Source organism: Lontra canadensis, unplaced genomic scaffold (genome assembly GCF_010015895.1).
Source record: "Lontra canadensis isolate GAN:19392208 unplaced genomic scaffold, GSC_riverotter_1.0 scaffold59, whole genome shotgun sequence".
Lineage (NCBI taxonomy): Eukaryota > Metazoa > Chordata > Mammalia > Carnivora > Mustelidae > Lontra > Lontra canadensis.
In genome coordinates this window covers 4,485,593-4,502,554 of record NW_022631053.1, presented here as the reverse complement: position 1 = coordinate 4,502,554, position 16,962 = coordinate 4,485,593, and the positions used below count along the sequence as shown (strand labels likewise).

General features: G+C 51.8%; 2 protein-coding genes across 4 annotated transcripts; both read left to right on the top strand.

Moving 5' to 3' along the window:
• The first annotated feature begins 1,088 nt into the window (after positions 1–1,088).
• On the top strand, positions 1,089–10,093 carry GPD1 (glycerol-3-phosphate dehydrogenase 1). Of its 2 annotated transcripts, XM_032876829.1 has the most exons (9): positions 1,089–2,469; positions 3,030–3,219; positions 3,731–3,908; positions 4,706–4,846; positions 5,458–5,596; positions 5,835–5,947; positions 6,632–6,865; positions 7,088–7,194; positions 8,195–10,093. In XM_032876829.1, exons 2-9 carry the CDS (start codon positions 3,179–3,181, stop codon positions 8,289–8,291), a joined length of 1,050 nt encoding a protein of 349 aa, XP_032732720.1. In that variant the 5' UTR covers positions 1,089–2,469; positions 3,030–3,178; the 3' UTR covers positions 8,292–10,093. The 2 variants fall into 2 exon arrangements, with proteins under 2 accessions (XP_032732720.1, XP_032732721.1); XM_032876830.1 differs by lacking the exons at positions 1,089–2,469; positions 3,030–3,219; positions 3,731–3,908 and adding an exon at positions 4,304–4,529.
• An 883-nt stretch (positions 10,094–10,976) lies between these two features.
• LOC116878958 (cytochrome c oxidase assembly protein COX14) lies at positions 10,977–13,450 on the top strand. Of its 2 annotated transcripts, none has more exons than XM_032876823.1 (2): positions 10,977–11,053; positions 13,038–13,450. In XM_032876823.1, exon 2 carries the CDS (start codon positions 13,046–13,048, stop codon positions 13,217–13,219), a length of 174 nt encoding a protein of 57 aa, XP_032732714.1. In that variant the 5' UTR covers positions 10,977–11,053; positions 13,038–13,045; the 3' UTR covers positions 13,220–13,450. The 2 variants fall into 2 exon arrangements, with proteins under 2 accessions (XP_032732714.1, XP_032732715.1); XM_032876824.1 differs by lacking the exon at positions 10,977–11,053 and adding an exon at positions 11,060–11,254.
• The last annotated feature ends 3,512 nt before the right edge of the window (positions 13,451–16,962 follow it).

The following is a 16,962-nucleotide window of genomic DNA, read 5'->3' as shown; positions in this document are numbered from 1 at the left end:
ATGGATATGGTGGAAAACAAGGTTTCTACCTTGTGGACCTCCAGTTCTCACCTTCGAGTTTATTCTGTCAGCCCAGCAGTCCAAGCAAGCTGGGTAACTGTTGGGATTATTGGACTTCCTCACTGAATCTGACAGTCCTGCCCCCAGCTCTCGGTAGGGAGGTACCACAAGACAGTGGCACTGCCATCATCCCCCTTATCTTGAGCTCCCCGTGGCACCCGCTGGCTTGAGAGCACGGCCTGGGGGCACCTGCAGTTCCTTAGGCTTGCCGATCCTGAGCCACCTGTCGGCGAGTTCCTTGCAGGGTTTCCCTCTATGAGGGCCTGCTCAGCTGAAGACATCTGTGTGACTCTGCCTGTCAATCCTCTTAAGGTTCCAATTCCATCACCCTGAGCGATTTCAGTTCGTTCTTTTTTTAAGAGATTTTATTTGGGGGCACCTGGGTGGCTCAGTGGGTTGGGCCTCTGCCCTCGGCTCAGGTCATGATCTCAGGGTTGTGGGATCGAGCCCCGCATCGGGCTCTCTGCTCAGCTGGGAGCCTGCTTCCCCCCTTTCTCTGCCTGCTGCTCTGCCTACTTGTGATCTCTCTCTCTGTCAAATAAATAAGATACTTAAAAAAAAAGATTTTATTTGACAGAGAGACAGCACAACTAGGCAGAGCAGCAGGCAGGAGAGGGAGAAGCAGATTTCCCACTGAGCAGGGAGCCTGAGGGAGGCCTCCATCCCAGGATCCTAGGATCATGACCTAAGCAAAAGGCAACTGCTTAACGACTGAGTCACCCAGGCTTCCTGAGATTTCAGTTCTTAAGACCAGCATGGAAGTACCATGTGATTCTCATGCTACAGCAAACCTGCCCATCGGCACAGTAGGGAATACCGCTCAGGACTGGTGTGTTAGCAGAAGCATGAAATTTTGTAGTTCCCATCATAATGTGCTCGCTTCTCACCTGGTGGCTCATACTTGTCTCCTTGGTGCTGTTATCTAGGTTGATTCTACCCAAGAAGGGGGTTTAGAATGTAGGATGAGTGCAACCACATTCCAAACTTGTAGTAAAAAAAAATTAACCTTTGCCTTCATGCATGGGAACGCCCGCGAACGTACTGCCTTGCAGGCAATCGAACCCACCCAGGTTACAACTTGTTCCCGATGTGGAACTTGGGGGTTGGGACTTGAGTAGGGAAAAAGAATGTGTGGGGGTGATAACTTGGGAGTGGAAAAAATTGATGTCAAGGACGTTGAAATGGCATCTGTTTTTACCCAGGCTAATTACATGTGTAATGAATGGCTGATGAACCATTATTAATTTCAAGCAAATAATCTACAGTTCGCTCTTGGGAAAAGAGCTCCAGTAGTACAGATAACTTCTGTGATGAGCCAATTCTGAGACTGCACACTCTTTATTCCTATATAAATGCACAAATTCGGGTCTCCATACTACTGAAAATGATTTTAAGGGCAAAATGAGAGATGGGAGAATTTAGGCAAAAAACAAGGGGTTATCTTATGCATAAACATCCATTCTCCGGGGTTCCTACCATATGCGCCAGGGACAGAAGCATTCTTTCTCTTCCATCTCCCATAATCAGTGTTCCCAGCTGGCACTTGGCACCGGTGCCTTTATCTCAGCACCAGTGCAATAATGGAGCGATCCATGGGAGGCTGGCTTTGTGGCAGGTGCAATTTTACTCCTAAGGGAAACCATCAACTACCAACTTCATGTATGCTCCCCTATGATAGGAACTCCATGGCCATGGGAGGGGAATATGGTGGGCCCCTCCTGGGCGGTCCTTGGAACTTAGAACAACCTTTTTTCTCCACAGTCTTGCCCTTGGGCCCATTTACCCTGACTCAGTGGTTGCACACAGACTCCTCTCTGGCCTAGTGCTCATTGCTGTTGCCAGCCAGCAGGGGCCCCAAGGGATGGAAACACCCACTTAGCAGTCTGCCAAGCCAGGAGGTCAGCACGTGAGCAGACAGTGGTGTCTGCCCTCTAGGCCAAGGTGCACAGACAGCAGATGTGTTAGGGGCATTTGCCCCACTCCAGATCAGCCTAGAAACCAGTTTGTCAAACAGATGGCTGCGGGTGATAATAGTGTCCTGGACTGCTCCGTGTGTGCTTTCCAACCTCTTCCCATGTCCCAAATCACACACCCCACTTACTCTGTTACAGGATCTGAGAACACAAAGCTCCACAGAAGTTAAAGCTGCCCCACATCCTGCCCTCCACCCCTTTCTGGCTTCTTGCAAACTAACCACTGACTTGAGGGAGCCCCTAGTGTGGTAGCTGGGAAATCCAAGAAAGAATTGAAGGACGCTCAAAGCCTCTTGAGGACAGTGAATGCTTTAGCTGCAGTCCTTTCTCTCCAGCCCTCTTCTCCAAGCCCGGAGTCTGCAAAGAAATTGTAGGCCACCTGGCATCAGAGCTTCTAACTGACCTTTCCCACTTTCTCTTCCTGGAAGACGTTCAGGTGAGGATCCTTTGAGGTGAGAGAAGCCCAAGGGTGAGTCCCTGAGATGACCTTGTCCCTTGGGGCTCCTGGGGTCTCTTATCCTTGGGCTCAGATGCCCCCAAAGCAGGCCCTTACCTCTTATTTTGTCTGATCTTTAAAAGTGAGCCCACACAGGGCCCCCTCACTCACAGCCCTGCAGCAGAGCTAGTGTGGGGCCAGTGACAGGTAGTCTCTGTCACTGCTAGGGGACAAACCTGTAGAGATTTTGGGCTCCTGGGAGGCCATGTGGGGTGATTGCTACCTTGGAAAAGAAAGCATTCCTGTATCTACTACTAGGATTGAATGCAATTTATTCCAGTGCTGGGAGACAGAAGGGAACGAGGAGGGGGGCAGTCACTTGCTCCTCATCTGGGCTGTTTCTTGGCAGACCTCAGAATGAGACCATTACAGGGAAGGAGGACTGGGGCCAAAGGAAGAAACTCACTAGCACCATCCACTGGCACCTAAAAGGAAGAGGGGCCTGGACTCTGCTGTTCCCCACCTGTCTCTACCCTTTTCTCTTTCCCTGGCTTTGCCAGAGTCCCTGTCTCCCCAGGCGCCCGCCTCCCCACCCGCCCCTGGAAGGCGGGACTTGGCTGCACCCACGTGTGGTGGAGTTATATGCTCCTAGTCGGCAGAAGAGCTGGGGAGCGGAGCACTGAGCTGAATCAGTTAGAGAAGTGGCACCATGGCTGGCAAGAAAGTCTGCATTGTAGGCTCCGGCAACTGGTAAGTGGCTCTGTCAAGCAGTACTTGGTGGAGGAGGTCCCCCCAAGAACACAGGGCTAGGGGAGAAGCAGGAGGCAGCCGGTGGGTAGGAAGAGCCCTCCAATTTCTGTTCCAGCCTTGCTATCTTCCGTGCCTACCCCCACAGAGCAGATGGTGCCCAAACCTCTCAGGTCCTTGCCTGCCCGGGCAGCTGCACCTGTTTGCTACAGGAAGGGAGCTTCCAGAGTGCTCCCTGCCTGAAAAGCTGCTTGGGGTTGGGGGTTGGGAAGATCAGAAGGCTGGTCCCCTTCTCAGGCTGTGAAGTGTAGGATAGACTGAGTCTCCTTTCTACTGCCAAGAACACACTTTCCTGGTGCTGGCGGGGGCAGAGGGGTGTGACAAGGAAATGGCAAGTAAATGATCTGGGGGGCTGCTGTGCTATCCCCTCACTGCCACCCTGTGCCTCCTCCTCTGTCACTGCTCCTCCCTCATGCCCCAACTCTTCCACCTTCTGTCCTCCCCCTCCCACCAGGGGCTCAGTTATTGCCAAGATTGTGGGAGGCAATGCAGCCCAGCTGTCACCCTTTGACCCACGGGTGACCATGTGGGTGTTTGAGGAAGACATCGGGGGGAGAAAGCTGACAGAGATCATCAACACACAGCATGAGAATGTCAAGTACCTGCCAGGGCACAAGCTGCCTCCCAACGTGGTGAGCCTCAAAACCCTGCAAGGAAGGGACAGGGAAGTGGCACAGTGCTTCCTGCCGAGAGGGGCCATTTCAGCTGTTCCTTGGACTTGGGAAGCATCTTGGGCCAGCTGCTCTCGGCACAGGGCACCCCTACGCACATCCCCCAAGGAGCTCTCCCAGGACTTTCTGGAACTGAGAACTTGAACCCACCTTCCCACCCCCATACACTTATGGGCTCCCAGGCAGCAAAGGGAGGGGGAGAGGACCAGGAAGTTGGTTTCCATGGCAATCAAAGACTGGGGGTCTGGGTAGCAGCTGCCTCAGGCTCTAGTCTGTTACTTATTCACTGGGCTATTAGCTGACCAGGAGGCTGCTCCTTGGACTTAAGGCCCCTGGTCAAATACATGTGGCTTGCTCCCAACCTGGAGAGGGAGAGCAGGAAAGACAGGGAGGGCTCTCCCTTCCCACTTGGGGGCCCTAAGAAGCAGGGTGATGAAATCTTACTTGGCCTCTTCCTCCTGCCAAGCCTAGGCTTCCTGTGGCCTCCCTCGCTGTCCCACAGCCAAGGGCTAGAAGCGTACTGAGTGGAGGTTCCCAGGAGTCCTCAAGAGCCCTGGGCAGCTGGAGCGAAAGGGAATGATGGTGAGGGGGAGGGAAGACGGTGTTTCATTCCTCCAGGTTCATCCCTTCCAGATTCAATCCCCCAACTGCCCTTCCTTTCCCCCAGCAGCCTCACTCTTTAGCTCCTAGATCTCCTGAATGGGCTTCTACAGGGGCTAGAAGTCTGTGAGGCCCATGAGCACTGGTCACCCCCACAGGTGGCTGTCCCAGATGTGGTCCAGGCTGCAGCAGATGCTGACATCCTCATCTTCGTGGTGCCTCATCAGTTCATTGGCAAGATTTGTGGTCAGCTCAAGGGCCACCTCAAGGCAAACGTCATTGGTGTATCTCTTATTAAGGTGCCGGAACAACTTCCTGTGGTTGGGGGGGTGCAGCTAACCCCTAACTGTGGGGTCAGGGTGGGGGAAGAGGGGAGAAAAAAAAAGTCAGAAGACGGCCAAGAGTTTTTTGGAGAGGGGAGTTGTTGTTTTGGGGAGGCTGAGAAATGGGTGCTGGGGGCCTCTGGGAAGGGGAGGCTGGTTGGGGAGTAGTTAAGAGATCGGTTTGGAGGCTGATGTCTTGAGGAGTTTAGGAGGCATACATGGGATGTCTGGGGGTATGAGAAGTGGGCTGGTTTGAGGAATGTGAAAGGGAAGCTGGTTTGGAGCAGTGTCTGGGATGGAAGCTGGTTTGGGGTACTTGGTGGGGGGGTTTATTTAGGGATGTGGAGGGGATACATTGCCTTGGAGAGGTAGGTTGATCGAAGGTGTGTAGAAAGGGAATTTTCAAATGGATTCGTTCCATGTGCGATCTACCGTCCTCACAGCAAGCTTTGGCTGGGTTGGAATGGGACAGGGCTTTTGGGGAGGGACACTGATGGACAGTGGTTTTGGAAGGGGCAGGATTTCTGGGTGGGAAGCCCTCAGTTGGGAATAAAGGGCACCTGGCCTGAGCTCCATCCTGTGCCCAGGGGGTAGACGAGGGCCCTCAAGGGCTGAAGCTCATCTCTGAAGTGATTGGGGAGCACCTTGGCATCCCCATGAGCGTGCTGATGGGGGCCAACATTGCCAGCGAGGTGGCTGATGAGAAGTTCTGTGAGACAACCATTGGTGAGAGCCCTATCATCACCTACATTCACAGCACAGCCTGTTATGTCCCCTCTCTGTACTCCCCTCACCCCCACTGAGCCATCTTCTCCCCATTAATCAGGCAAAGGAAGGAGACCCAAGCATCAGAGGTGAGGGAGGACTGGGACATCCCCAGGGAAAGGGTTGCAGGTCCTGCTTAGGGCAGGCGTGGTTAGAGTCAAGAATCCCCTTTGAAAGCCTTGCCCCCTTCCCACTTTAGGCTGCAAGGACCAGACCCAAGGAAAACTTCTGAAAATGTTGATGCAGACCCCGAATTTCCGCATCACAGTGGTGCAGGAGGTGGATACAGTAGAGATCTGTGGGGCGTTAAAGGTGAGAGGGGTGCAGAGGCAGCTGGGGGGTGGGGGGGAGAAGGCCCCAAAGGAGGGCCTGGCTTAGCTCTACCACGTTGCTGGGACTCCAGGCTCTCACTCTTGGGCAATTGCTCCTCTTCCCCACCAAGTCCCCCCAACACAGGAAGAACTGTAGCAGCAAGGTCAGGGTCATTCCAGCCTGCCAGTTATTCACCATCAAACATTGGGCCGCCTCCTTCCTTTCTTCCTGTAGCTCCTTGGGGGGCATCCCTATCCCTGCCTCCAGTGGGTGGTCCAGGGGTAAGAGGAGATGTCCTGGGGAAGGACCCTGGCTCATGGGAGATAAGACATCCAGGACACCCAGGTAGACTGATGGCCAGAACTCTGGATCTTGGATAGAGCTGAAGACATCAGGGATATGGAACAGAATAGTCATGGAGAGGAGGGTCAGCTGGACAGGAGACTGGTTTTCAGCTCAAGTTCTCAAGGCTTGGGGTATGGGGCAGCACTGGGGAGGCAGGAAGCACGGGGCCAGGGTTACAGGAAGTAGGAAAATCAAGAGGTGGAAACAGCTGGGGACCCCAGGCACACTATACTTCACTTATTCAGTAGTGTGTCCTGGCTGATGGAAGGAGCATGAGGCAGGTGCCGATGGGCCTGCCGGCAGGGATCCTTTCTCACCTGTGACCTCCACTCTCCAAAGAACGTAGTGGCCGTGGGTGCTGGCTTCTGTGATGGGCTGGGCTTTGGCGACAACACCAAGGCTGCGGTGATCCGACTGGGGCTCATGGAGATGATCGCCTTTGCCAAGCTCTTCTGCAGTGGCCCTGTGTCCTGTGCCACCTTCTTGGAGAGCTGCGGTATTGCTGACCTCATCACTACCTGCTATGGAGGGCGGAACCGAAAGGTGGCGGAAGCCTTCGCCCGCACAGGAAAGGTGGGACCCTGGGAGAATGGGGAATGGAGGGCAGCCTGACAGGTTCCAAGTGGAGGGGTTCAGCTTGAGGCGTCTCTCGAGCACAAACATTAAGACTGTTGTGAATATTCCGAACCTTTCTTTCCTCCAAGATCCCACCTCCCATCTGAGCCCCAGACTCTCCACCTCGCGCGCACAACCCTCCTCTCCCATTTCCATCTACCCGTCCTATTTTCTTCACAGCCCATTGAGCAGCTGGAGAAGGAGATGCTGAATGGGCAGAAGCTGCAGGGGCCCCCGACAGCCCGGGAGCTACACAGCATCCTCCAGCACAAGGGCCTGGTGGACAAGTAGGTGTCTGCCCCAGCCCCACTGGGGAAGGGGACCACAGCCATAAGTGCTCTCACATTCATCTTCCTGACCCCTCCTCCATCTGTAAAGTGGGTGGAGAGGGAAACTTAGGTTTACAAAGAGACTAGAGCTTGGAGAGAGTCTGGTCTGTTCACTGTCCCCTAGCTAGTTCATAGGCTTTGAACTGCCTCCAGGCTGGTGTTCTTTAACCACATTGCTTGGACCCCTCCATGCAGCCTCACTTCCTGCCCTTTCCTCCTGTCCTCTGCTATGGGGACTGGGTTCTGGGGCAGTAGGTATAAACTCAACTGACTGCCCCACTTCTCTGTCCCTCAGCCCCAGTCTAAGCCACTCCCTGGAGGCCAACCCTTCTCTACCCTGAATCCTGTCCTGGGTGCTGAGGTGTGAGGAGGACAGTCTCTGAGTCAAGGTGCTCCTTTTTAGGGAGCACAAAGACAGTGGGGGTGATGGGCTGATCAGAGCAGAGCTCTGTTGGTCTGAAAAAGAATCCTAGAATAAGAGAATTTGAATCAGGTTCAGAAGATCAGCTCAAGGCTGGTCAGGGGCATGCCTCCAGATAAAGCAAGCAGCCTGTGCAAGAGGATGGGAGGAAGGAAACACATTTATTGAGCTCCTTCACATTAATACATAATCCCTTCTTCACTACTCTGTTATATGGATCCCATTTTACAGTTGATGATACTGAGGCTTAGTAGAGAAGTTAAGTGGCTTGCCCAACTAGAACAAATAATTCATGCCACGGAATCATACAGGTAAGTTCAATATGGTAGGGAACAGGGCAATCAAAAACCTACCCTAAACCCAGGACTAGGAAGTTGGAATTCTCAGCAGCTGGAAATTTAGAGCCAGAGTCTGCCTGAGCTCAAAGGTGGGAGAGTAGAGGAGTGGAGGGTTAGGAGGTGGATGGGGAGTGGGTGGGGGTAGGTGAGGTAGGGGTATGCCAGAAGGCTGAGCTGGGTCTTTCCTTCCCTATTCTAGGTTTCCTCTGTTCATGGCTGTGTACAGGATATGCTATGAGAGGCAGCCAGTGGGCGAATTCATCCATTGCTTGCAGAATCATCCAGAACATTTGTGAGCAGAGCTGGGGCCCAGGCCAGGCACCTTCTTTGCCCCAATGGAGACAGTCAACAGCTTAGGGTACCTGGCCACCAGGACTTCTGGGACGCTCCATGGAGCAGCCTCTTCTGGAGGACAGGAGGCTGTGGGGCCCAACTATCTACCTGGGGATCCTGAACCATCAAGCAGCCTACAGTCTCTTGCCACCACCTCTCACCAGAAATGGAGTTGCCTTGTCCCCCTCCAGATGTGGGTCTTTCTCCTTGTCTTCTGGGCGGGGGAGACTCCAGCCCCAGTGCTGCCTGCTTTTTTGGGTGTGTGTGTTGGGGAGAGGATGAAGGGAGAGGGAGGCAAGGGCTACCCACTGCTGCCTCACACAGACCAGGAGTCCCGGCCCCAAGCCCAGTTAAGTGGCTAAAGAAGTACCTCAGCCACAAGAGGAATGAGGCAAGGGCTGCCAAGGAAGGGTCCGGGCTTTTGAGCTGACATAGGCCTCAGGGACCCCCTTGCTCTGACCTCTGCCGGGCCCCACACAGCATCAATGGATCTCAGTGTTTGTTAACAAAATACAGAGCTCTCTGCCCCCTCCTAGCTTCTCCTAGCAACATCTGCGTCCTCAGAAACCTCTGGTCATTCCTCCCCATCCCTCCCCCACCCAACCTCAAGGCTGCCCTAGCACCAGAGTTGCTGCCATGCTGGCGTCTCTGGCCCTAGGGCTTGTCATTCTCCCCAGGGACTTCCTAGTTCTTGCCAGCTCCTCCCCACCATGCATGACCTTTCCAAGACGACTCTCACCCTCTAGGCCAGCACCCTCGGCAGAGCAGGAACCTAATCTGCTGACAGCAACACCTTTTCAGAGCAGGCTCAGATCACTCTGCTTCCCTGTGACCTTTATATTTGCCCCACCTCCCTTCTCTGAAGCTCTAGTTGGGGGAGGTGTCAGTTGGGTCCCTCCTGCTTCTTTTCAAGGACCTCCCTGGCTTCAGCCCTTTCTTCTTCCCAGAACCTGTGCCTATTTCTCAGCTGCTCCCAGAGCAGCCAGGGCAGCTAACCAGCACCTGCGTCAGGGGCCAGGGGCCAGAGAGTGGCCCAAAGCCTGCTCAGGGACTGTGAGCAGGGAGGGGTAAGCAAGGCCAGCTCTCCGTTGTCACCTGAAGGCTTTCTCACGAGGTACTGACTCCATCAGCACCTCAGGAGCTGGGAAACTCAAGGAGGAAAAAATTAAAACCACCCTACCCACTGTGGTGAGGGAAGAACAGGAAGGGGAGGAGGGAATATGCTTTGAACTGGCCTTGTTCCAGGATGGGTTGGCAGCCAGGGAATGTCACAGGTCAGCAGCCTGGCCCCTGGCTACAAATAGGCCCTGTGGGCCTGCCAGGCTCCAGCCATGTTCAGCAGATCTCAGCTTCCTGTGGGGCAGCACCTGGCACACTGTGGCTCTGGCCAGCATTATGTTAACCCTTTCTTACTCCCTGCCAGATCAGGGAGGCAGGCTCCCCTCCTCAGCCCTAGCCCTTGAGGATTCACTGTCTTACCAGTGAAGGGCAGAGATGCCTGAATCAGGCTGTGAGAGTGAAGGCCACAGCCACCCCAGATTTGGCTGGGCCCAGGTTGGGGCTCTGACTGAATCCAGAGCTGCCTCCCCAAGAAGGTCAAAGTGAGGGCCGAGAGACAGCTCTTTTCTTTCGGCTGCTGCTGTAACCTTGTTAGAGAGTCCCACACCTTTGCCTACTTTTGTTCACTCCACAGTTAACAATCTAAGGCCTTCCCATCAAGCCTACTACTTGTCTACTCAATAAATTGTGGTTTTTCCAGAAAGGAGTTGGGGAAGGGCGCTTCAGTGCGTGGGGGCAGCGCGAGTGCCATGTTGTATCGCTGCGTGTTATGTTTCCATTTATGCCACAGGGAAAAATGAAGACAAGAAGGACATGTCTCCTCCATAATCCCTACCACTCCGGGCCCCTGGCAGGGGTGTCCACACAGTCCCTCTCCCCGCAAGGGGTCCCCTAACCCCGGCGGGTCCCTGCAAGCGGGGAGTTCACAATACGGTCCCAAAGCGCTACAGATGCGTCCCTCGTACCCACTCCGGGGCCGTGACCAAACCTGCCGCCTTCTTGGCCAGCCAGGCCTCGTGGTGCCAGGCCTCGCGGTACCTGGCGGATCTGTCCCTACCTGAGTTCGGCCGAAGCCGGCCACGCGGAAGTGAGCAGGTGCAGGCTCTAGGGGGCGCGCGGCCCACCTCCGGAGGGCTGACCCGGAGAGAATCCCCCCAGCTCCTGGAGGCGTCACCGCGCCCAGGCTGGGGATTGGCTGACTCTGAGTCGGAAAGATAGACGGTCTTTTTTCTGTGGTGATTGTGTATACTACAAGTTCCGGGGCTGGAGCTGGAGTCACCAAAGACCGGCTGTCCATGGAGAAAGACTACAAACCCCAGAATTCAACAGCGACAAGTTCCGGGGCTGGAGCTGGAGTCACCAAAGACCGGCTGTCCATGGAGAAAGACTACAAACCCCAGAATTCAACAGCGACAAGTTCCGGGGCTGGAGCTGGAGTCACCAAAGACAGGCTGTCCATGGAGAAAGACTACAAACCCCAGAATTCAACATTCCTCTCCGAGAGGAAGACTGGTCTGAGGATGCGTAGTAAGGGTGACTGGCCTGGAAGCGCAAAGGCGGCAACGCGCGAGCTGCGGCGTTTGCGGGTTCGGTTCTCTGTGGGCGGATTTGCGTGGGTTCGGGCGCGTGCTGACGTCTTTCGCGTCCCGAGCGGAGTCCCTAGAGGGTAAGTGGTACGGGTGGGAGACAGAACGGGTGGCTTCCTGCACTAATAGCCCCCCAGGAACGGGCCGGTACCCTCGCGTACATGGCCAGGCGTGCTGCGTCCGGCTGCGCTAGGAAATTGGCAGACTGCCGCGGCCAGACGCTGCCGGCCTTGGCCGAGGCCGCGGCTGGACGCCAGGAAGCAGCAGCACCTAGCACCCAGGTACGCCGTTGCGAGTGCCCCGTAGGGGCTGCTCGTCCGCTGAGGCGCCTCGTTTGGGGCCGGCCTTAGTTTACCCATTGTCTCATGCCCCGGCCTTCAGTGCCCTTGAGATCACCGCGTTCCCTGCCCCGCGCACCGCGAGCCGCCGTCCAGCACCGCTTCCAGCCCAACAGACCCCCGACAGCCGTAGGTTCCTGTCAGACTTTTCCTCCCACCGGGGGTCTTGGCCCTCCATGCTCCAACTTAAGTAGCTCTGACCCTTGCCTAACAGTCAGCTGCACCTTGGTGTGCGGCTCTCCCGGGCACCCTGTGCTGCCGCGTTCAGCTCCCGGAATGCTCTCCCCTTCCCTCTTCCCTACTGGTATACATCTTGTCTACCCTATTAAAGGACGGAGCCACCCCCCCGCTCCCAGCTTGCTGCTGACTTCTTGAGTCACCCCCCACTCTCCGCCTTTTCTCTGAGCTCTCACTTCGCTTCTCCTCTGGTCACCGCCCATCTTTTACGTTAAATAACTGAATTTGGGGTCTGTGGCTTTCCCCATCAGACATTAGCTACTTTGAGACAGAAGCCTTTTTTCCCTCTGTGACTTTCATAGCAGGAGTAAAAAGGTAGACGGATAAATGAGTAAATCTAAGCGGAGGTGGTTGGAACACATTTGAGGATGTGATTTCCAGGGGCGCCTGGGTGGCTCAGTCGGCTGAGCATCTGCTTTTGGTCAAGGTCATGACCTTCAGGTCCTGGGATTGGGTACCCAGTTGGGCTCCCTGTGAAGCGGAGAGTCTGCTTCTCCTCCGCCTCTCCCCCTGCTTGTGCTTTCTCTCTGTGTCTCTCTGTCTCAAATAAATAAAATCTTAAAAAAAAAAAAAAAAAAAAGGAAATGATTTCCAGAGCCTAACCCCGAGCCTCGAGGTACTGTCATGTTGGGGGGGCAGGGGCGGCAAAAAAGGAACAGAGCCAGAACTTTGCAGATTGCACTCCTATGGAATTTTCTATACTGTACTTGCTGTTGACATTATTTCAGGTATGTTATGACTTACACAGATGCTTGAGGGCTAACATGGGAACTTAGCCACCATGAACAAGACTGTTTTCATGAGAAAACAAATTGGTTACTTGTAGAAGGTTCCCATTTGATCCTCCCAGAGAGAGTAATTCACCGCTGATGTTTAATCCCTGACTACCCCCATTAATTCCCTACTAGCCAGAAAACCTGATGTGTGCTCATAGTCATATGTCAGTTAAGGACATTTCTGGGTGGTTCATACTAGTCCTTTATCTCCACAAACAGAGGGCCAGGTTTTACCTGTAATGTCATTCAGATGCACCTATTTCCAGCTCTGGCTGTATCTCGTATGCAGACTTTATCTTTCTGAATCTTTTTTTTTTTTTTTTTTTTTTTTAAGATTTGTTTGTTTATTTGACAGAGAGAGAGCCAGAGAGCACAAGCGGAGGGGAATGGCAGAGGGAGAGGGAGAAGCAGACTCCGCCCTGAGCAGGCATCCCGATGCGGCACTCGATCCCAGGACCCTAGGATCACAACCTGAGCTGAAAGCTGAAAGACGTTTAACTGACTGAGCTGCCCAGGCGCTCCTGTCTTTCTGAATCTTAAGTGTTCCTTAAGTGTTCCTGAACAGTATCTGCGTATGTGGAGGGGCCCTTCAGAGTAGAGTACAGACAGACTGAGCCTGCTTAGTGCAAAAGGTGGGGAGTGGCCTTACACAGAGAAGGGGGCTGGGCAGATGAGGCCTCACTCTTGGGTCTAAATCCAGTCTGTCTTTGTAGGGGACAACATGCCAACTGCCAAGCAGCTAGCTGACATTGGCTACAAGACCTTCTCTGCCTCCATGATGCTCCTCACTGTGTACGGGGGCTACCTCTGCAGTGCCCGAGCCTACCGCTATTTCCAGCTGCGCAGCGCCCGGCGCCAGGCTGCGGAAGAACAGAAGACCTCAGGAGTCCTGTAGAACTGGGGGTTTTCCTCCTTGAGCAGAGAGGCCTGAGGCATGCTGTGGAATGATCTCGCCTGCAATCCTTTCCAAGTCGAGAGAACTAGGGCCTTAATGGTTTTCAAATCCTGCTGAGAAATCCTGCCCCTGTTTTCTCTGGTACTGCTGGTTCGGGGAGGCGGTGGAATCACAACAGGAATGGGAGGATCAAGCACACCTACAGACATTAAATATGTTGTCATGTCTGTGTCTTGGTATTTTTGTTTACTTAAATAGGGTACGGAAGGCCGAGGTGGGGCCTTGACTACCAGTTTTCTAGTCACAGACTGGATTTCCGTATTTTGAGCTCTTGGCCCCTGTGAAGTGGGGGTATGCAGTTTTAGGAGTTGTGGTGTCAGCTCATGCTCTCAGACAAAAGACTGTTCCAGCATCTGTACACATCCCCTGAAAAGACTAAAGACCATAGCTCTTCTTGGTCAGTGACCGATCCTAGACCAATTACTGTGTCCAAGTAAAGGTACTCCGGCCAGCTCGTGGCCACACGTGTGCCTCTCAGTAAGGAAGGCAGAGGCCCTTGTGTAACAACAGCCCTATCAAAATTGCCAGGAGTGGAGGAGGCATAGTTCCCAAAGGGAAGGGTTATTGGGCAGCCTGTAGTAATGCAGTCCAGCTTCTCAGGCTCAGTGGGCGTCGTATTAGCATAGGGTTGATTTCTCCCTGTGCCAATGCACAGGAAGTCCACCTGCAGGTCTTTTTGCAGGGTTGTGCAGAGGATTTGAAAGAAAACCGTGCATTCAAGGTAAAACCCAACTAAGAGGACAGCTGTTCTTGCCACTCTTCCATTGTGAGCCTTGAGGCTTGCTCGTTGACTTCATTCTCATTCTTGGTAATCGTCAGAGATAACAATCCCCTTGGACGTTTGTTTTCTGTCATGCTTTCACTCCTAAACCTTTCACGTGTAAGCCCTCTACTGTGATAAGAAACACCCAGCCTTCCTGTACCACCAGGCCTTGTACTCCCATCCTCTCTTGGTGTGTTAGCCAAGAATTCCACTGCCTCTCCTTTCTCACTTACACAGAAAGTAGGTAGGGTCACCATTCTCCCAGCTTGCCTGTGCACTTCCAAAAAGTGTAATACCACTTTTTTTTCCCCCTCCCTTCCTCTGCCTCTTCCCTCCCCTCTCCTTTTCTTAACGTCATTGCATTTCGAGATGCTCTCTTACATTCTCATTTCCTGCTCTAGAACTTAAAGACTTCAGGTCTTTTGATTCCTTCTGTTTTCTTCCAGTCTGTCAGCCCTTTCTTGACCTAAACTGATTTCCTGTCCAGCCTGTGCCCATAGCAGAGCCCTCAAATAGCTCTATTGCAATCTTTGCCTCCTCCCTCATTACCCTTTTCCATCCCAGACCTTGCTCCATTTGTTGTCTTTAATTCATACTCTTCTTTCTTCTCAGTATACAAACTTGCTTAAGGCCCCCCACCTCCTGTCTAAACAGACTTCTCAAGGTTATTTAAGAAGTCTACGTGATGCTATTTCCACGGACTTGAAATTCCTTCCCCCTCCTCCATTGTGTTGAAACTCCTGGTTAGCGTGGCCTCTCTCGTGTCACACCCACTGATGATTGCAGCCTTCCCCGGCTGTTCAGCTGCTGCACTGAAGCTCTGCTTTGGCCACAGGGTGGGACCACTATCTTGTTTCCTCCTCTGCCTTTGACTTTTCCTTTTGATTTCCTTTGGGAATTTCTGCCCACTTTAAACACTGATGTGCTTCAAAGTTTTGTTCTTAGATCATTGCTCTCATTCTGTATGTTTTTCCTACATTATTCCAGGTACTCAATGGTTTTAACATGAAAATAGTTAAGTGCTTAGTGTTGGTATCCCAACTCTTACCATTCTCGCCATATTGCAGTAGGCTAATTACTTAACTCCTCAGTTTACCTCTGTCTAATGGGGATTAAAAAATAACAGTTCCTAATTTAAGAGATCAGGTTAAAGATTAAGTGAGATAATTCAAATTAAGTATTTCTTTGGCATATGATAAGCACTCAATAGATGTCAGCTATTAATACCTGCTGCTGACTTCCAAATCTGTATCTTCCAGATTGGCCTTTTGGGCTTCAGCTATATCCAGTTGCTTGACATATCTACTTGAATATCCTGTAGGCCTCTCTGACTTGGTATGTCCATGACTAACCACATTCCTTCTTGTCTCCAGGACCTATTTTTTCCCTCCTACTTTAGTTAATGACGCTATCATCAAGTCAGAAATAGTGGGAGTTTTATTAGACTTCTATATCCTACTCCTACCCAAGTAATTATCTTTTTAATTTTTACCATTTAAAACATCCACTTAATCAGTTGATTCCTTATCATTTCTTGCTTATAATTTTGCAGAAGACTTTTAGAGGTCTTGATTCAATCTTGACCTCATCAGATTTATCTGCCACATTGCTATCAGAGACCCCTATTTGGAACTAACATGATTATGGCACTCTTGCTTTTGCTGTCCTTTGGAGCTCAACCATAGAGTATAGGTTAAGAATCTTTGACCTGTGGAGTCAAGTCCAGATTTCTTAGTATGGCGTATGAGGTCCTTAAGACCTGACCCATTTTATGTCCCTACATCATCCTTTTTGTTCTGGTAATATCAACTGCCTATATGCTTGCATGCTGTTTCTTGTTCCATGCCTATTTGTGCTTTCTCTCTGAATAGAATGTCTTGGGTACCCATCCCCACACCCCCTTATCTTCTTTTTTCTCTTCCAATAGGGTTTCTTGGACTTTCCACCCTCCCATACTGGGGCACATGTCTGTAGAAGACACCACTTTTCCTTTTAAAAAAATCTTTAAAAGCACAAGTAACTAAGACAGTTTTAAAGAGGAACAAATAAGATGTGTTAGCCTACCAGATACCATGACATAGTAGGACGCTTAGAGTAATCCAAATGTAGTGACATTAGTGTAAGGAGTAGATGAATAGGTTCTTGGTATAGTACAATAAACTCAAACAGATAAGCATGTATGTGAGAAATTGAGTGTGATAGAGTATCTAACCTATGGGGACAACTGTCCTCTATGTTGTGAAGATGGAGATACATATCTATATATCTCCATATATAATTGTAAAAGTACAAAAAAATAGATTGAAAGGATACACTGAACTCACAATAGTAGTTATATTGGGGGTGAGGTGAAGTGAAGTAGGGCAGAGGTAGAAGGGAACTTAAATGATAACTGTTTGTTCTAGTCACAAGACTTATGACATCAAATGTATTTTTCCCACACGGAACAATTCTCCCACCTCTCCAGACAGCAGCTGAGTATCCTACAATTCAGTTCTGCCCTTAGCTACCTGGAGTCAGCACAGACTCCACAGGTTAAAGGCTTAGTCTCACAAGACTGGGCCCCATTTAAGATGCCAGTCACAAGTAGTAGATCCCCGGGTTATCCACACTCTGCCTCACTTGGCTACAAATCGTTCCCATGATCTCCTTAGGTTTGATAATTTGTTACAATGGTTCACAAAGCTTAACTAGAGAAACACTTTATTATTGCTTGGTTTATTATAACGGATACCACTCAGAAACAGCCAAATAGAAGAGATGATTAAGGCAGGGTAAAGGCATACCACCCTATTAACACCTTAGTGTGTTCTCCACCCAGAAGCTCTCTGAACCCCATTGTTGAGGGTTTTTCTGGAAGTCCTGTTACATAAACACAATTGATTAAATCATTGGTCACCGGTAGTTAGCTCAATCTGCA

Coding starts and splice junctions, on each gene's coding strand:
- LOC116878958 (XM_032876823.1), top strand. CDS start 13,046: ATGCCAACTGCCAAGCAGCTAGCTGACATTGGCTACAAGACCTTCTCT.
- GPD1 (XM_032876829.1), top strand. CDS start 3,179: ATGGCTGGCAAGAAAGTCTGCATTGTAGGCTCCGGCAACTG. Junction 3,220..3,730: donor ATTGTAGGCTCCGGCAACTG/GTAAGTGGCTCT, acceptor CCCTCCCACCAG/GGGCTCAGTTATTGCCAAGA. Junction 5,597..5,834: donor GTTCTGTGAGACAACCATTG/GTGAGAGCCCTA, acceptor TTCCCACTTTAG/GCTGCAAGGACCAGACCCAA.